The sequence below is a fragment of the Carya illinoinensis genome, chromosome 8 (genome assembly GCF_018687715.1).
Source record: "Carya illinoinensis cultivar Pawnee chromosome 8, C.illinoinensisPawnee_v1, whole genome shotgun sequence".
Lineage (NCBI taxonomy): Eukaryota > Viridiplantae > Streptophyta > Magnoliopsida > Fagales > Juglandaceae > Carya > Carya illinoinensis.
Window position 1 is genome coordinate 5,305,649 of NC_056759.1, and position 17,473 is coordinate 5,323,121.

The 17,473-nt window shown below is 35.6% G+C and overlaps 1 protein-coding gene across 3 annotated transcripts; it reads left to right on the forward strand.

The window, feature by feature from the left end:
- The first annotated feature begins 5,858 nt into the window (after positions 1 to 5,858).
- On the forward strand, positions 5,859 to 11,650 carry LOC122318447. Of its 3 annotated transcripts, none has more exons than XM_043135805.1 (8): positions 5,859 to 6,262; positions 6,479 to 6,878; positions 7,116 to 7,229; positions 7,435 to 9,105; positions 9,250 to 9,400; positions 9,490 to 9,637; positions 9,711 to 9,956; positions 10,359 to 11,650. In XM_043135805.1, exons 4-8 carry the CDS (start codon positions 7,449 to 7,451, stop codon positions 10,632 to 10,634), a joined length of 2,478 nt encoding a protein of 825 aa, XP_042991739.1. In that variant the 5' UTR covers positions 5,859 to 6,262; positions 6,479 to 6,878; positions 7,116 to 7,229; positions 7,435 to 7,448; the 3' UTR covers positions 10,635 to 11,650. The 3 variants fall into 3 exon arrangements, with proteins under 3 accessions (XP_042991739.1, XP_042991741.1, XP_042991738.1); XM_043135807.1 differs by lacking the exon at positions 7,116 to 7,229 and having other exon boundaries at positions 5,863 to 6,262; positions 6,479 to 6,543; positions 6,642 to 6,878; XM_043135804.1 differs by lacking the exon at positions 7,116 to 7,229 and having other exon boundaries at positions 5,863 to 6,262.
- The last annotated feature ends 5,823 nt before the right edge of the window (positions 11,651 to 17,473 follow it).

A 17,473-nucleotide genomic window follows, 5' to 3' on the forward strand; every position in this document is an offset into this window, starting at 1 on the left:
TCATTTTGGCACTGGGTTATTACCCTTGGTCCCTTGTTTCCCGATCCCCCCCATCTGATTCTCTCTCTCTCTCTCTCTCTCTCTCTCTCTCTCTCTCTCAACGAATCTTCCAGAAACCCTAGCCTCATCCGATCGTCGCCGCCATCCCATCGTCGCCGTCATCCAGTCGTCGCCGTCCGGTCATCGCCATCCCGTCGTCGCTTTCATCTGGTCATCCTCAGAAACACTACAAATCAGGTTAGTTTTTGATTTAACTCTTCCATTTCGGTTCTTTAGTTTATTGTGTGGTTTTTTTAGAGGGTGTGATTTGTTTGGGTGTGATTAGTTTTTGGGTGTGATTTGTTTTTGGGTGTGATTTATTTTTGGTCTATTATATATGATGTTTGTTGGCATATATTAGCTGGAAGAATACATATATACATATAATCATTCACCGTGTTAATCGCAGGAGGGGATTCAAGAAAGAAAGTTAAAAGTACTGAGAAAGAAAAAGATTTGGATTCAGAATTTCGGATTTGTACTTCTTTTGTCCCTGAGTATTTGTATTTGTACCTGTTCTTTAGAAGCTTTGCTTCTTTTCACTGACATTAGCCATAATCTGTTACAACTTTTGTGATTCCTGTTACAGTTTTCTATTTTCTTTAAAAAACTTTTATAGTTTCAAAGCAGAAGACAGTGAGAAATTTCTGGCTAACAGTTTGGTCCAACACAAAAACAAAAACCATAACAGTGAAACCTCCAACTTCCATGAATTATTTCACGACTTTAAAGTTGCTCAAAAAAGAAATAAAAACTTCAGGACCACAAAAACTTCAAGAGAGGCTCGTGATTTTATAAGATGATGTGGGAAGTTTGATAATATCTAAAGTGCTAGGCTAGGATGGCTATGTTAAATTCTCTGATGTGTCGAGGCTCGTGATGAATTATGTTACTTTCCGTTATTTAAGTTTCTGAACCTTTATGTCAGGTAGAGGTGGGATTTGCTGATGGTAGTGTGTTTAATTTGTCAGCTGAATTTCTAAGAGTTAACAGCCCAGCTATTGACGGAAAAAATTTTTGTTGTTCCTTGACTAGTATAAAAAATAGAATTTGTGCTCCTCTGCTGGTCTTTCCATGTATTGGTGGAATTTTCCAAATGAAATGGCAGTTATCTATATAATTTTAACTGCTCATTTAAAATATCTTCATTCCCATTCATGCTGAAAAGTTTATCCTTGGTTAATCTTCAATGGAGGTAAGAGATTTTGTGCTTGTCCTTGGTTGAGTTCCAAAGAGTTTATTGATCTGGTTTTATCATGTAGGTTCTGCATATTTTGTGCTTGTTTGCTGGTTCTAGGGGCCCCCATATCTCAGATATTTGAAGACCTGGTTCTGCATATTGATAGAACCATAGCCTTTGAGGCTTCACTGGATTGACTTTTTTGATGTATGAATTTAATTGAGTAACGTGGTAGTTGTATTTGTTAAGTGGGCAGTGAGTGCTGGCGTTGCTTCCTAACTGGGCAGTGAGTGCTCTTTAGCTTTGTTAAGTACTTGTTTATATAATATGTAGGTGTTATTATGGTTTTTGATAAAATGATTGATCCATGGAATGTGCAGTTATTCCCAATATGTATGGAGCAAGTGGCTCTGTATTGCTTTGGAATCATTTCTAAAGTGATGTGGGTATGGGAACTTGTGTGATTCTTGGCTCTTTTCATTTTCTTCTAGACATGACCCACCCGATTTTGTTTGACATGAAATACGACAATGTCCAGATTCATAATTAATTAGATGAGGCTGATGAATATGTTAACTGGGTTGTACTAATTATCATCATTTGTTTTTAATTTATATTGTTTTTGCCTTTTTCGTGATCTGGATCGAGAAGGACTTGATACAATTGATACCATGCCTGTCTGAACAATTGCCCAATGATCTACTAAGTGATCTCTCTTCTCTAATGAATTGGGATGAGTTTGTAATGAGTAGAGGAAAGAAATTTTGTCATGAGTTTGTAATGAGCAGATGGAAGAAATTTTGTAATGAGTTTGTAATGAGCAAATGGAAGAAATTTTGAAGGAACATTATATTTTTTTTTCCTGAAAAAGAGTGTCAAAATATTTTTTTCCTGAAAAAAAATTAATAATATAGGCTTTGTTAAAAAAAACCCGGGTATAGGCCGGAACCCGGATTTCCGGGTTGTAAAAATCCGGATCAATCCGGGTTCCAGTCCGGGTCATAACCCGGCTATATCCGGGCCGGTCTCCGGCTCGAATTTGGAATCTGGATTCCGGGCCGGGTATACTCGGATACCCGGTCCGGTACCCGGTTGCTCAGCCCTATGATCTAGGGCTGGGGTCGCCTCAATAAATCACTTCAAAATAATAGAAACGACTTAAATTAAAATAATAATATTAATAAATTTTGAAAAATATAGATAATACGTAAATCTATTGAGTCCGAGTGCAATAGTCGTATTGTATGTGAAAATAGATCAGGAACGTACGTAGGACCCATAAGACACATGAGCTGGTGCATTCTGTACTTGCGATAAAATTGAAGGTAAATATGCTAGCTTAGCTTTTGATGCATTCATTTAGGGAAGGTAATCATGATTCATGATATCTTGCTGTCCTATAAATGATTAATTCTCTCCGTATGAAAAAAATTACTATATATCTGTTTTGGAGAAAGCTAGCTAGCTGTATATATTTTCCATAAAGTAGTTTTCTTATTGGTCTTGACCTAGTATTCCTGCTTATCAGTTTAAACAAGTACTACTAGCAGCAGGAATGGTAGTAGTTTTTATTTTTATTTTTTATGCATTAAACCTGCAGTCATGCATGCGTGCATGTATATATATATAAAGTATTTTAGATTATATAAAAATAAATCTATAAATTAACGTAGTTAATGCTTTACATTATATTATAAAGTTACTTTTAATGTGAAGTAGATGATCTAATGCATCACATAAAGTCACATCAATTTGTAAATTTATATTGTCCACGATAAAGCCCTCAGTAGTCAGCACTCACGCACGCATGCATTGAAGTAGTCTCGACGTCTGCATTCATGCATGCATGCATCAATTGTACCCAAAAGTATTATAAATTGAGAAACATATCAAACGGCACTTGTCCTCCTAGCTAGCTATCACCGAATAATTAATATTTTGAATTACTTCACTTTATAAAATTGGGCAGTCCAAACGATCGAGTAAGTGATTAATTTGTGACCCCATAAACTCCCTCGACTGATCTCTTAAACATTCGTGCATGCATTCATGACTTTGATCAAAGGAGAAGCAACTACTGCATTCTAAGTCTGTCTCCTCATATTTGGGTCGACCATGAAATATTCCTTTGTTTTCCGTTTGAAAAAAACAAGAGGGTCCGGAGCTTACCTTGTTCTAATTTTTTATTTTTAATTTAGATTAGAGAGCGAACTCAAGAAATACCCCCCAAAACAACTTTTTTCGTCTTGCCATGCAGCAGGCCTTTCACTCTCTGTGAACTCTGAAAAAATAAATAGAAACATCATGAAATACCTTGAATTCCATAAAATTGACAGACTCGTGACAAGACTCCATGTTCCAATCCTCTTATTATTGTTTCGGGCAGAAGAAAACAACAGAGTGACAATGCACAACAGATATTCGATACAATGCCACAGAGAGTATTTGTTTTCACAGAGTACCATTTTAGTCTCATATTCTCACAGTAAATGGGATTAAGGGGGGCAATTTTGTTCTGGGCCATGAGGATCGAGAGAAGAATGGGATGCAAGTCCTAGACGTCTACTGATACCATGAAGAAAAACAAAAGAGTGACAATGCACAACAGATATTCGATGCAATGCTACAGAGAATATTTGTTTTAACAGAGTACTATTTTAGTCTCATATACTCACAGTAAATGTGATTAAGGGTGGGAATTTTGTTCTAGGCCATGAGGATCGAGAGAAGAAAGGGACTTGAGTCCTAGACGTCAACTGATACCATGAAGAAAACAACAGAGTGACAATGCACAATACATATTCGATGCAATGCCACAGACAATATTTGTTTTCACAGAGCACCATTTTAGTCTCATCTTCTCACAGTAAATGGCCAAAAGGCTGATACAGTTTTATAGGCATTTCTCAAGCCTATACATGATAAGGGAAATTACACATTTGCACCCATTCAGTTACAAAGAATCATTCCTGAGTACTCTACAATTTTATCTTCTGTTATGTATTTCGGTTTTGCCTTTGTCAGGAGAATCTTCTATTTAGGCAGCAACATTGCTTGCTCTATTACTAGCAATCAATAATCATATATATGGGGAAACATTTCAAAGAAATATAGAAAAAATTAAAAGAAATAAGTCAGTCCACCGGTTTACTCAGTGATCACTAGCATGGCCGGCCACATACGTAATCAACAACTATCAAGCATTAACAGATAACTAGATCACAGGTACTACGTACAAAAGAGATGGTAAAAGCATTTTCCTAAGTAGCCAGCTAGGTAAGATAGTTAATACATTCATTTATTTTCCCCAACTGTTTTGATCTATTTCCCCGCATCTAATTACGGCACTAGATCAATTTCTCCATACCAAGCAAAGCTTTTAAAATTAACTAACCCAACACATCAGTCCTCGAAAAAGTTATACCGGAAGTTGTATCAGACTATCAGTGCCACCGATTTTTGTTAAAGTGTCGGTTTGTACTTTGAGCCCGTATTCTCAATTTATATATAAGTTATAATTAATACTAATATTAGATACAATCATAAGTTGTGTAAGTATTATGTATTTTTTAAAGAAAAAAATAGGATCTGTCATTGAAAAACAAATTCTTTTATGTGAGTTTTATATTTATTTTTTTTTAAAAAAATGCACAGCGTTTACACATTTCATAACTGTAAATATTATTTCTTTATAATTAATAACATAGAGTACCAAATTACCAATTATACATGCATTCAAGTCGGAAAGACTCGATTAATGGTCATAGGGGTTAAACTTTTTCGGTATGGACCAGAAAAACTTACCAGACCAAATGATTCGGTCCGAACCGAATTCACCTCTACTCGATCTCGATCTATGGTGTTTCCAAATTTCAGTATTTGATCTGGTTAGGGGTGTGGTTTTTTTAGACTGGACTGAAACCAACCAAATCACTTACTTATAAAATTTTTAAATATTTATATATATAATATTATTTTATAGCATTTGTAGTTATGTACTTTTTCTAATCTATCAGACTATCACTATTAACCATATAAAATGTAAAATAATATATGTTACAATTAACTAATATATCATACAATAAATCATATGATAATATATGTTATTATATATAGATATATATATTCTCCTAAAGTATTAAGTTAGTAACTATTAACATTATAAATATAATTAATTATTTTTTAATAAATTAATTACATAAGCCACATTAAAGAATTTACATAATTTTGATTTTATTAATTTAATTAATTTTTTCGTATGAATTTATCTATAAAAAAAAAGAAAAGGAAAAAAAATTCTTAACTCATATTGATCGAATCAAATCATTAGACTGATAGCTAAAATTCCGGACCGATTACATGTCAAAAGGCTTTGCCCATCCTTTGAGGAAAAAGCCCAAAAGAAAAGGAAAAAAAATTAAAAATATATATAATGTAAACAAAAATACATAATGTGAGTAAGAATGACGTCGCCCAGTCTCGAACCGGAGACCTTCGGTAAGTTAACTGACGTGATGCCAATTATACCAGGACACCAGGCCACTTATAAGACCACTTGCAAAAGAAAACGCTAGCCCATTGGCAAAAGAAGAAGTCTATTTGCACTCGGCAATGAAACCCACCGGGTACACGTCCCTCCACGTGTACAAATAAAACGGTGTGTTTCGTGTACACCAGTTCTTCCTCTCTTCCCTTTGTCACAGAGAGCAAACAGGGTAATAATCTACTTCTCACATCTTGGAATCTCCATTCCAAGATATAATGACCTATCAAAGCTTGAAGTAATTACTCAGATACATCATATTGAAGTGCTAAATCTTCTCCAAGAACTCAGCCTTATTATTCATCTGCATCTCCTTATTACAAAACCCAAGACTGATTTTTCACATAATAGCTGCTACTCTCACCGAAGCTTCTCTCTCTCTCTGAGATCAAGCTTTATTATCTCCTTCCCAAAGCTTTCGTTAATTCTCTCTGTATCTGTCTGAAGATTGTCTCTTTTCTCTTCGGTGAGACCGTGGATCACCTTCTCTACGAACACAAGTGAGTATTTTATATTACAAATTCTCATCCTATCTTCAAAGTTCAACATGATTGGTAATAAAATAACAGTAAAATATTTTTTTCTCTTTTATTTTTTCTCCTTGAAATTTCTGTAAAGGGTTCAATATTATATGTTTGGTTACCTGGAAATCCGGGAAAGATGATGAAAGTGAAGAAATTTTTTAAGTGATGATAAATTTTCTTCTGGGTGTACAGGAGTTGGGATAAAAGTCGGATACGAAATTTTCTTGGGCGCAGATTCGACTGGACTTCTTGAGACTGTAGATGTTTTTCTTCTTTTCTTCTTGGGTGCAGATTCCGCTGGGTTTCTTGAGAGACTGATATTATTTTTTTATTTTTTATATATCGGCCACATCAGCCGATTACGCCAAAGGTACCCAACCCCGGGTACCTGTAGCAGTTTTGTTGGCAAAAACTCCGGTGGGTCGAGGATTTATGCAATCTGGTCCTCCGAGTTCTTAACTCTACTCAACTCCAACATCTGAAGTTCTCCACGACCTTTTTCTCCCCCTCTTTTCAAAGAAATTCCCTCCCGATCGACTCAATTCGGACGAAGCCCAGAAAGAACTGAAGTTCACCCAGTATAATCTCAAAGGTCTCTCTCTCTCTCTCTCTCTCAATTTTCCTATTTTGCACCTTCGTGTTGTTCTGATGGGTAATTCTTCTCTATTTCTCTCTCTTATTGAGATAGCGTATTCTTCTCTGGTATGCAGTTCATATATTTCTGCTTTCAAATCGGTTTGTATAAGCTTTTTGCTTATTTTCTTCGATTCTGCACAGCCTTACAATGTTTAAAATGCTTCTGAAGAGTTTTTTTTTTTAATCATCATAGAACTTTCAGTAAGAGATGAATGGGAAAAACCCAATAAGTAATATCTGTATTCCACCAGCACTGTTACATAAAAGTGATTCCAAGGACATTATTATGGGCGATTTTATTGACAAGGTACAAATTCAGTTATTTTTGTACCGTGCTTCGTTGAATATATCGAATTTGTATGCTATTCAGTAATACGATCACTTGACTGTAAAACTTCAACCAGCTCTACCTGTAGCGAACATTCGGGATTATTACATCTTTAAATTTGATATTTGTAGCCTTTTTTTCTTTTGTGGGGATGAGTAATGTAGTATTTTTTTTATTTTTTCAGTTGGAAATTGTGAGATGGCAAAACAAGCCAATACCGTTTTCCTTGAAGAATGGCTGAGAAGCATTAGTGGCGGTAGCAGCAACGTTGGCTCTTCATATTCCTCTCCCTCATCGGCCCGAGCTATTATTCAAGCTTGGGCTGAGCTTAGAGATTCCCTTCAACACCAATCATTTCGTCCCCATCACCTCCAGTCTTTGAAAACCCTTCTCAACTCCCAAACGTCTCTTCATGTCGCTGACCCGCAAGCTAAGATTATCCTTTCCATCGTTTCCTCTGCAAACCTCTCTCTTCCGCCTGAATCATATCCTTTCTTTCTAAGGCTTCTTTATATCTGGGTCAGGAAATCCTTCAAACCCTCTCTGGCTATGATTGATTCCACTGTGGGCATCATTTCTCAACTTTTCAAAGCTCAGTCTGATTCTATAAAGAGTCCACTCTTCTTCTCTGAAGGCGTTCTCCTTCTTGGTGCATTATCTTTGGTGCCTTCTGTGTCTGAAAGCTCTAAAATAGTCTGCTTGGATATGATCTGTAGGCTGTTGAGGGAGGAGTACCAGTTGATTGGTTCATCAGAAGATCTTATTTCTTATATCCTTGCGGGGATGGGATATGCTCTATCTTCTTCTGTGAATGTTCATTATGTTAAGATTTTAGATTTTCTATTGGGAATTTGGGGGAGAGAAGGTGGGCTTCATGGTAGTGTGTCTCATGGGCTCATGATTCTGCATTTGATTGAATGGGTGTTATCTGGTTTGATCAATGTCTGTTCTTTTGAGAAAATTAATGTTTTTGCCCATGAAGCTTTAGAGACTTCAAAGGCAAACTATGTTCCGTTTGTTGTTGTCATGGCTGCAGCTGGAGCGTTGAGGGCTCTCAATAAATCCACAATGAGTGGTCTGGGACTAGAGACTGTTTCCGGACTAAGGATTTCTGCAGAGAATCGGATAGAATCTGTTGCAAGAAATATTATTTCCAGAAGTGGTGTTACTAATTTGGGTAATGATCTTACAAACAGTTTTCTACTGCAGTGTTTTTCATTAGCACTTGCTCGAAGTGGCTTGGTTTCTTCAAAGGCCCCTCTGCTTATATGCCTTGCATCTGCATTGTTGACTGAAATCTTTCCCTTAAGACGATTATATACAAAATTACTTGACTTCCCACATGCCAACTCAGTAAGACTGAGGCATGATGAGGTAAAAAAACATGTGGATAGTGTTCCCTTTAAGGAAGCAGGTGTCATAACTGGTGTTTTCTGCAATCTGTATACTTCAGTAGATGTAGAGAGCAAATGTGTGGTGGAGAATCTTCTATGGGATTACTGTCAAGATATCTACTTGGGACATAGGCGGGCAGCTTTGTTGCTTCAAGGTAGAGAGGATGAGCTACTTCGGGATATGGAGAAAATTGCTGAATCTGCTTTCCTTATGGTTGTATTTTTTGCGTTGGCTGTAACAAAATACAAATTAAATACAAAATTCAGCCAGGAAACACACAAGGACATACCGGTACGCATATTAGTTTCATTTTCTTGTCTAGAGTACTTCCGCCGCATTCGTTTACCAGAGTATATGGATACAATTCGAGGGGTTGTAGGGAGTGTTCAGGAGAATGAATCTGCTATAGTCTCCTTTGTGGAATCTATGCCTTCTTACACGGATTTGACAAATGGACCAGGTATGGATTATATGCCATTTAAACTGTAGTTTACATGTTTAACTTTATATCTGCCATTTCAAGGTCCCTAATGATCCCCACCCTCTTTTTGTCTCTCTCCCTTTAGACGTAATCCATGCTAAGATTTGAATTGTTGTTTTGTAGATTTATGCTCCTCTCAAAAGATGGAATATGTATGGTACAAGGATGGTGTGCAAACTGCTCGCATATTGTTTTACCTACGTGTCATTCCAACTTGCATCGAACGTGTGCCTATTTTTGTACTTAGGAAGGTGGTAGCTCCAACTATGTTTCTGTATCCTTGAATTAAACTATCAAATTTTACGAGAACCTCAGCATTCTATATCATGGTGAACATTTTACTTCCTTATCAAATGCAATTAGACATATGGGACATCCAAATGGAAAAGTAGCTAGAGCATCACATTCCATGTTTTCAGCACTCATATCTTCAGGGAAGGATTCTGATCAGGATGAAAGAGTATCATTAAAGGAGCAGCTTGCTTTCTATTACATGCAGAGATCTTTATCGGTAACAAAACCTATTGAAAGCATATCATGCACTTGCCAGCAAAAGATTGGATACTAACTTTGATGTAATGTAGGGATATCCCAGCATCACTCCTTTTGAGGGTATGGCTTCAGGTGTTGCAGCCTTGGTTCATTATCTTCCTGCTGGAAGTCCAGCCATTTTTTATTGCGTCCACAGTCTTGTGGAAAAAGCCAACACACTATGCAGTGACATCTTCTCTCAAGAGGTCAGTATGGGGAAGAATTGGCATGGAGAGTCGGAGCCTTGCAAGAAAATTCTAGACTTGCTTCTACGGCTTATCTCCCTTGTTGATATACAGGTTATATTTATTTAGTTAACGCCACTTACTCATAACTTCTTGTGTCAATTCCCTCCGTTTCTTTTCCTTCAATTTTGTTTGTGTCCCAATTACGGGTTCTATATATTTCAGCTGAAGTTATCAATTGACTTCAGATCTATTGAATGTGCTTGAGATAGAAGTAGAAAATAACTCCCTCTTTCCTGAATTTCTGTTCTGCATGTTCTTGTATGTATAGTGATGAATTTTATTAAAAAGCACCTATCAAAAAGTAATAATTTATTCAAAAGTGCAAAGACACGATTCAAGTATACAAGATTGCATACAAGACACTCTTGTTTAGAAAGTTGAAAAGATACAAATATTGATATTGTTTGAGAGAAAAGACACTTATTTAATGTTTGCATTTACTTATTTGTCCAGGTGCTACCGCACTTGATGAAGTTGTTGGCACAGCTGGTCGTCCAGCTACCCAAAGATGGTCAGAATATGGTTCTCAATGAGCTATATTCACAGGTTGCAGAGTCTGACGATGTCACACGCAAACCCAGCCTAGTTTCATGGCTGCAGTCACTGTCTTACCTTTGTGCTCAAGCTGCAAGTGGAAGTGCCACCTACAAAGGGATGGAAAGGGTAAATATGACATCCGCATGGAGTACAGACTCATTAAGCCTGACTAAACTAAATGCACGACTCTGAGGCATTGACTTTGCACCTAATTGGTTTCTTGTCCGCAGTCCTCTCTTACTCTATGATCTAGTTACTTGGGTCTCACCTCGAAGTCTGTCACAGTACCTATTTCCTGCAGTAACTGGTACAACATCAATGACACTAGAATTGGGAATGCCAGGGCTACTCAAAACTCCTGGAATCATGACAGAAGTTCAACAAGAGGTCTAGAAAGTAGAATCAGATACAAGATTAATAGGCGATTGCCCTTTGTCTTTCAGAACTGTAGCAAATGCAGATAAATGCGGTCATCTAGTCTCAAACAATGCGCATGGGAAAACCCCAACTCTCTGTCGGGGCTTGGATTTTCTTTCGTTTGAGTTGGTACCATTTAGCGCGGGCAAGTGATTCTGGCCTGCTTTCCCATTTGCCATCTGAACACCACTTGACTCGCTTAATGCCGGCTTTACTTTTCACTCCCCTGATTGGAAGCCTGTAATTGGATGAAACAGGAGTCTTGATCGGAACTTTAAAAATGGGAGGAGAGGGGAGGGGGAACTTTGGAGTTTGGGGTCAATTTGCAGCTGGCTCACCCCTATTTGCCATTCACGTCCATTTAGTTCTTTGCGGGCTAATGATCAAACAAGCAGAAAAGTGCCTTTTCAATGAAGTTGGTATACTTGGTGACTATCAGATATAAGTCTATATCCGTTTTTTAGTTCAAGGTTCTATACCATTTTGGCTCCTTGTAATCAATGAGTCTTCAAGTCTTCAAATGTATGACGACTTCCTGTTCAGAAAATGAAGCTATGATGCAGCATTGCAGTTGCCTTTCCCTGGAATCATAAAAGGCTCATTTCTGGCTCCATGATAGAAAGCTCGCTTGAATTCAATGTCTTCGGGTAAATGACATGTGTACGAGTCCTCGTGATATTTTTTAGATGCATTTGACTGAAATGTTATTCTGGGTTCAACGATAAACTGTAGAAACTGCTTTGGTTTTCTTAACCATCTGAAAGATAATGGATTAGGATTCGGTTCTGCCAGTCTGTATTTGCTTGATTTGATGAAACTCTATGATAAGAGAAGTGTTATAACTATAAAAAAAATCTCACAAAAATAAACTCACAAACTAACATGATTTCGTATGATACATTAAATCTCTTTTATAATAAAAATAATTTTACAATCTAACGGGTCATATTAAGTCATATCAATTTGTGAGTTTGTTTATATGGAATCTTTTTGTGGCTAAAGCATTTATCCTATGACAACATAAGCAACGAGCCTATCTAAAAAGCTAATCCTCCAAAGCAATGTGATTCCAAATTCCCAACAACAAACTTTGTAGGTAAGTGTACCTATTTAGTTCTTCAAATTGACACTTCATTTTTCTTTTTACCATGAGTTGTAACTTATTTCAGACCTCTTTAAAAACTCCTCGTGTGTCCCATGTACACCTCAATTCCACCGACTAATAAGGTGTCGAATTCAAATGTCACATCAAATGCTACATTATATAACATAATTTTAAAACTTTAAATTTAAAAGTAAAAGAAGTTTAAAAATGTACAAGATTTAAAAGAAGTTTTAATAGTATTTGGGTTAAACCATGTTTTTCATCATTATTGGTGGATTGTCAAATGATTCAATTACTAGATATGCAGCAAGTCTTGAAAGTTGTCCTTAATGCTGTATTTCACTCCATTGTCAAGACTCAAGAGAACCACCTCCGTTCCGTGCACATTGTCCAGGATCTTTTTCGGAAGAGTTTTGCTACATACAAGCAAAGTTACGTATTAATACTGATTCTTTTATACTTAAAAGTTAAATTAGTACTGTTTTCAATAAAATCTACTTTTTGACTAATCACAATAAATTGATGCACATATTAGTGCACAAGTGTGCTTGCAACTAGACTTTTCCTTTCCGGAAAGGCCATGATCAGGGACTGAACTCTTAGCTAAGATTTGAATAATTGTGGATGAGCAGCGAGCTAGGGAAGCAATTCGTGATAGTAGTATGGTCTATGCTACACCTAAATTTCTCCTGGGTCAGTTGGTTTTAATACTGTTACACAAGTCTTGTGTACTGAAAAAATTGTAACATCAGCTGACTCTTTAGAGTTTCTATCTCTTCGTGATGACATGAAGATATTGAGATGCTTGCATGCTTGTGCATAAGAGGTTTTATTGGTACTGCTTTCTCACTAAATGTTGCGTTTCAGTCAAATTGTGCTTTATGGGTGCAGATGACATATTTGGAAGAGTGGGCTCTCATGGACTGAGATTACTTCAGTTCTTTGTTGGGGGCTACTGAAGCTTTGAAGGCTAGCACTCTCCGCCTTCCAGTTGTTGGTGGGGGCAAAAGTGAGCACTAACGTGTCTGCCGCCCAAAAAATTGGCGTGTTTGTGGCTTAGTTATTTTTTTATATGGTTCTTTGGGTTCTACAGGCTGATGTCCAAAATGCGAATAATACTATTTATTCAGCTGTAGATGTTATGCTGGCGCAATGGGATCATCAATCTGTTTATTGTTATCGAAGGTGATTTTCCTTTTCTAATCCTCTGAATTGGTCTTGCATATAACTTTTTCTTTGAAAGGGAAATCAGATTTTATATGCAGAAATTTCCAAATATTTCAGGTCATAACCTTCTTGGAGTGGTGGTGGCCCTGGTGGGTGGTGGATTGTGGTAGGTCTAGGGTTAGATGCAAAATGATCCGTGCTTTCTCATGGTATGGCTTTGGTGAGATCTTTATGGCCATGGAGATGCACTCATTTGTTTAGAGATTATTTATTTATCGTCCTATCTTGGTCGTTTTGGATACTTGTATCAGCGAAGATGTTGAGGCCATTTTCTTCTATAACGGGTGCTATGTTCTTCTTTGATATTGCAAATGACTTCCGCTCATTCACTTTTCTCTCCTAAAAGAATTTTTCATCTTTTTATCTCTGGCCACTGGGGGCTCCTGCTGTAAAATTTGCTGTACAGTTTGTCATTCTTCTTATCTCTTTTTAAATATTTTTTGTACAGTTTTTCATTCTTCTTATCTCTTTTTACATATTTTTTTTCTCTTGGCAATCATTCTTCTTATCTAGTGTCGGAGGCTAATGGCTTTTCATATGTAGTAAATGCATTTAGATTTCCTGAATCATGGAACTCTTACTCTTAGTGCACTACTATCTTGGCTATCATGACACTTTAATGTCCTCATACGCAATGGACATGCAGCAAACCATCAATGGGATATAATTCAACTCAATCCCAACTCAACTGAACCTCAGTCAACAATTGCAGTAATGCAGGTAATGGTAGTTGCCACATAATTGTACACCTTGTTTCCTAGGATCCTTGGAACCAGAGGAAATAATATTGTATGTTATGATGATGTATTTACAATGATAAATGGCAGAAGCTTCATAGATGTTCTTAAGATTGTACACATTTATTAATTTTCTTATAGGCTTGAGGGAATGTGTGTGTGTATATTTCAATGGTTCCATGCAGTTCGATCTATTTAACGCAATAGTTCTTGATGAAGTTCCCATTCAATGAGTCCATGATGAATGAATGCTTTTAGAAGAATAATCTAAAAGGATAAACTCTTGAGAGGCCATGCATACTGCAAGCAAGCAAAGCTAGTTCTTATCTACTTCTGTGGCCAATGAAAATCGTTGTAGAAGAATCTTTTTGTGGCTGAAAAACGTAACGTGACGTTGCTCTTCATTTGGACAATAATTTTATAATGAAAAATTTTAAACATAATCTCACAAACCATACTTTTTTTTTATTAAATATTTGATATATAGATAATAAGTAAAATAATTCAATTAATTTAAGAAGAATAAATTTAAAAAAATTAAAAAAAATAAAATTAAAAATATAGTATATAATGTATAAGAATGATTAATAAAAAACTTATTTTATAATTTTCTGTCACAAAAAAAAAGTTTCTTTCCCTTTTCTCACTTTCTGTATTTTTTATAAGAGTTTTACTACATATAAATAAAATTACGTATTAATCTGTATATCAATATTGATTCTTTTATACTTAAAATTTAAATTAATATTATTTTTAATAAAATTTATTTTTTAATCAATTATATTAAATTAATATACAGATTAATACATAATTATATTTATAACTAAATTTTTTTCTTTTCAAAATTACTTGCGTCAGCCACCCCACTAAGATGTTGAGAGCGAAGCTGAATTTATTAGGCTTGGGAGAGAAATATATAGTTTATTCGTTTCCAGATAAAATCTTACGCGGCAAGTCATAAGTGTATATCTCTTTCGTTACTTTACAACACATGATTGATGTACACTCTTATAAAAAATTTAGGTGATGGGAATTAATTAATGCTACTTAAAAGAACAATCAATTTTTTATTAAAAGAATTATTATATATAAAAAATTTTATACACAATATTATTATTTTATTTATATTTTATTAAATAAGATATAATATATTTATTATTATTAAATAATTATTTATTATATTTTTTTATTATTAAACGGTATTAAATATATCATATCATATATAGTAAAATATAAGTAAGATAGTAGTATGGTGTATAACATTAGAGCATCTCCATCCGGTTCTTCATCTCCATCCCTATAATTTAATTCAAAATCACATTTTTTCAAATTTATCTCTAAATTTTATTCATTTTTTAAAAACTTCCTACATCTCATTCCTCATCCATATCTCTATTCTATTAAATAATATTTCTCTATTATTTTTTTATTACTTTTTTCTCTCTCTTCCATTTACAATCTTAACCATTAACTCTTTTGTCTTATTATCTATTTTTCAAATATCATTTTCTACTAAATATTTATATGATTTTGACTATCCAATATAGTATTTTTTTCAAACCGAAATTCGTATTATAAAAATAATAATTTTTTATTTTTAGTTAGTGCATTTTCTAACGTGATAGGGTATTTTTTTTTTTATTTAGTACTCTTTATCAGTTTAGCTAATGGAGATCCGTAGTCACGTATTGATGATAAAAAATTTTGTCATTTTTTTAACTATAATATTTTTTGTCCTTTTTTCAACAGTAATATTTGTTGTCTTTTCTCCAAATATAATTTTTTTTGTCTTCTCTTAAACGGTAATATTTTGTCTTATATGTAATGGTAACATTTTCCTCTATAAATATGTATATTGCTAACATTCACATTCTCACAAACTCAAGTCTCATTTCATCTATAGAACCTAAATTCTATTATATCTTCTGATCTCCCACTCCCTTCATCAAATGACTCGTACCTTCTTTTGCAAATTGTTGACATAAGTATCCTCTGAAGATGATAGCGATATTCTTAATTAGGAGATGGACAGTCATCAAGGCATTGTGGCAATCGCTAACATCGTAAGTTTATTCGGCGTGATCATATTCAGGAGCATGAGTGCCTATTTCACGATTATTTCACAGAAAATTCAGTATATCCCTTAAATCTATTTCGAATGAGATTTCGGATGAGTCGTCCCCTATTTCTCCGTGTTCTAAATAAGGTAGAGTCTTACGAGCCGTACTTCATCCAGAGAAGAGATAATGCCGGAAGACTCAGTTTTTCTTCTATGCAAAAAATAACCGTAGTACTTAGAATACTGGCGTATGGGATTACTAGAGATTTTATGGATAAATACATACGTATTGGTGAAAGTACCGCAATGAAGAGCCTCAAAAAATTCTCTGAGATAATATTAAGTATTTTTTCAGATGAATATCTGCGGTCACCAAATGCCAATGATATTGCCCGATTGCTTGTCGTTGGTGAACAACGGGGATTCCCAAGAATGTTGGGAAGCATTAATTACATGCATTGGAAGTGAAAAAATTGTCCTGTAGCCTGAAAAGGTATGTACTCTGGCCACATCCGTGAACCAACTATTATTTTAGAATCAGTTGTTTCATATGATCTCTGGGTATGGCATGAATTTTTTGGTATGCCCGTTTCATATAACGACATTAATGTCCTTGAGAGATATTTTATTTTTACGGAACTTGTCCAAGGATGTGCTCCTCCAGTCAATTACACAATCAATGACAATGACTACACTATGGGGTATTACCTTGAGGATAGTAGGGGTGGGCAGCGGGACCCCGCCCCCATCCGCCTCGCCTCCGCATGGGCGGACGGGGTACCCCGCACCGCACATGCTGGGTCCCCCACCCCGCATTTTATATTTATATTTATAAATATATATTTTATATTTTACAAATTGTATATATATATAATATTACAATTTGTTAAACTTGTTCACAAGAATCACTAAGTCCCACATTGCTCAAGTAAGACTCTTGTATGGCCTTAGAGTTCTATATAAATGAGGCCTAAGGTGCACATGGCATATGCAATCTTGTGATGAACAAGTCTCACTCTCTTGTGATTCTTGTGAACAAGTTTAACAAATTTAAAAATTAATAACATAATTTTTATGTTATTAGTTTTTAAATTATTATTATATATATAAATTTTAATTTACGATTTAATTATATAATAATTTGGGTCTAAAAATAATATTTTTAGACACAAAATTTTTTTTAAGCCCATTGAAATATGAGATTCTTGAAGTGGGCGGGAGGCGTGTTCGCCCCGCCCCCTGGCACCAGAGCGGGGGGCCCCACCCATGCCTCATGGGGGCGGGGGCGGGGTGCGGGGAAGGGGTGCACCCGCCCCGCATGATGCGGGCAGCACCCCTAGCGGACAGTATTTATCCTAAATGTCAAACTTTTGTGAAGATTCCATTATCACGAGGGAATAAGAAGAAAATTTTTGTGAAAGCACAAGAATCCACAAGAAAATATATCAAGCGTGCATTCGGAGTACTTCAACAATTATTTGCTATC

What these genes read in the sequence shown, in the direction of transcription:
- LOC122318447 (XM_043135805.1), top strand. Translation starts at nt 7,449, where the DNA reads ATGGCAAAACAAGCCAATACCGTTTTCCTTGAAGAATGGCTGAGAAGC. An exon ending in GGATTTGACAAATGGACCAG is followed by an intron (nt 9,106 to 9,249) that starts GTATGGATTATA and finishes GTTGTTTTGTAG; the next exon opens with ATTTATGCTCCTCTCAAAAG. An exon ending in TCTCCCTTGTTGATATACAG is followed by an intron (nt 9,957 to 10,358) that starts GTTATATTTATT and finishes TTATTTGTCCAG; the next exon opens with GTGCTACCGCACTTGATGAA.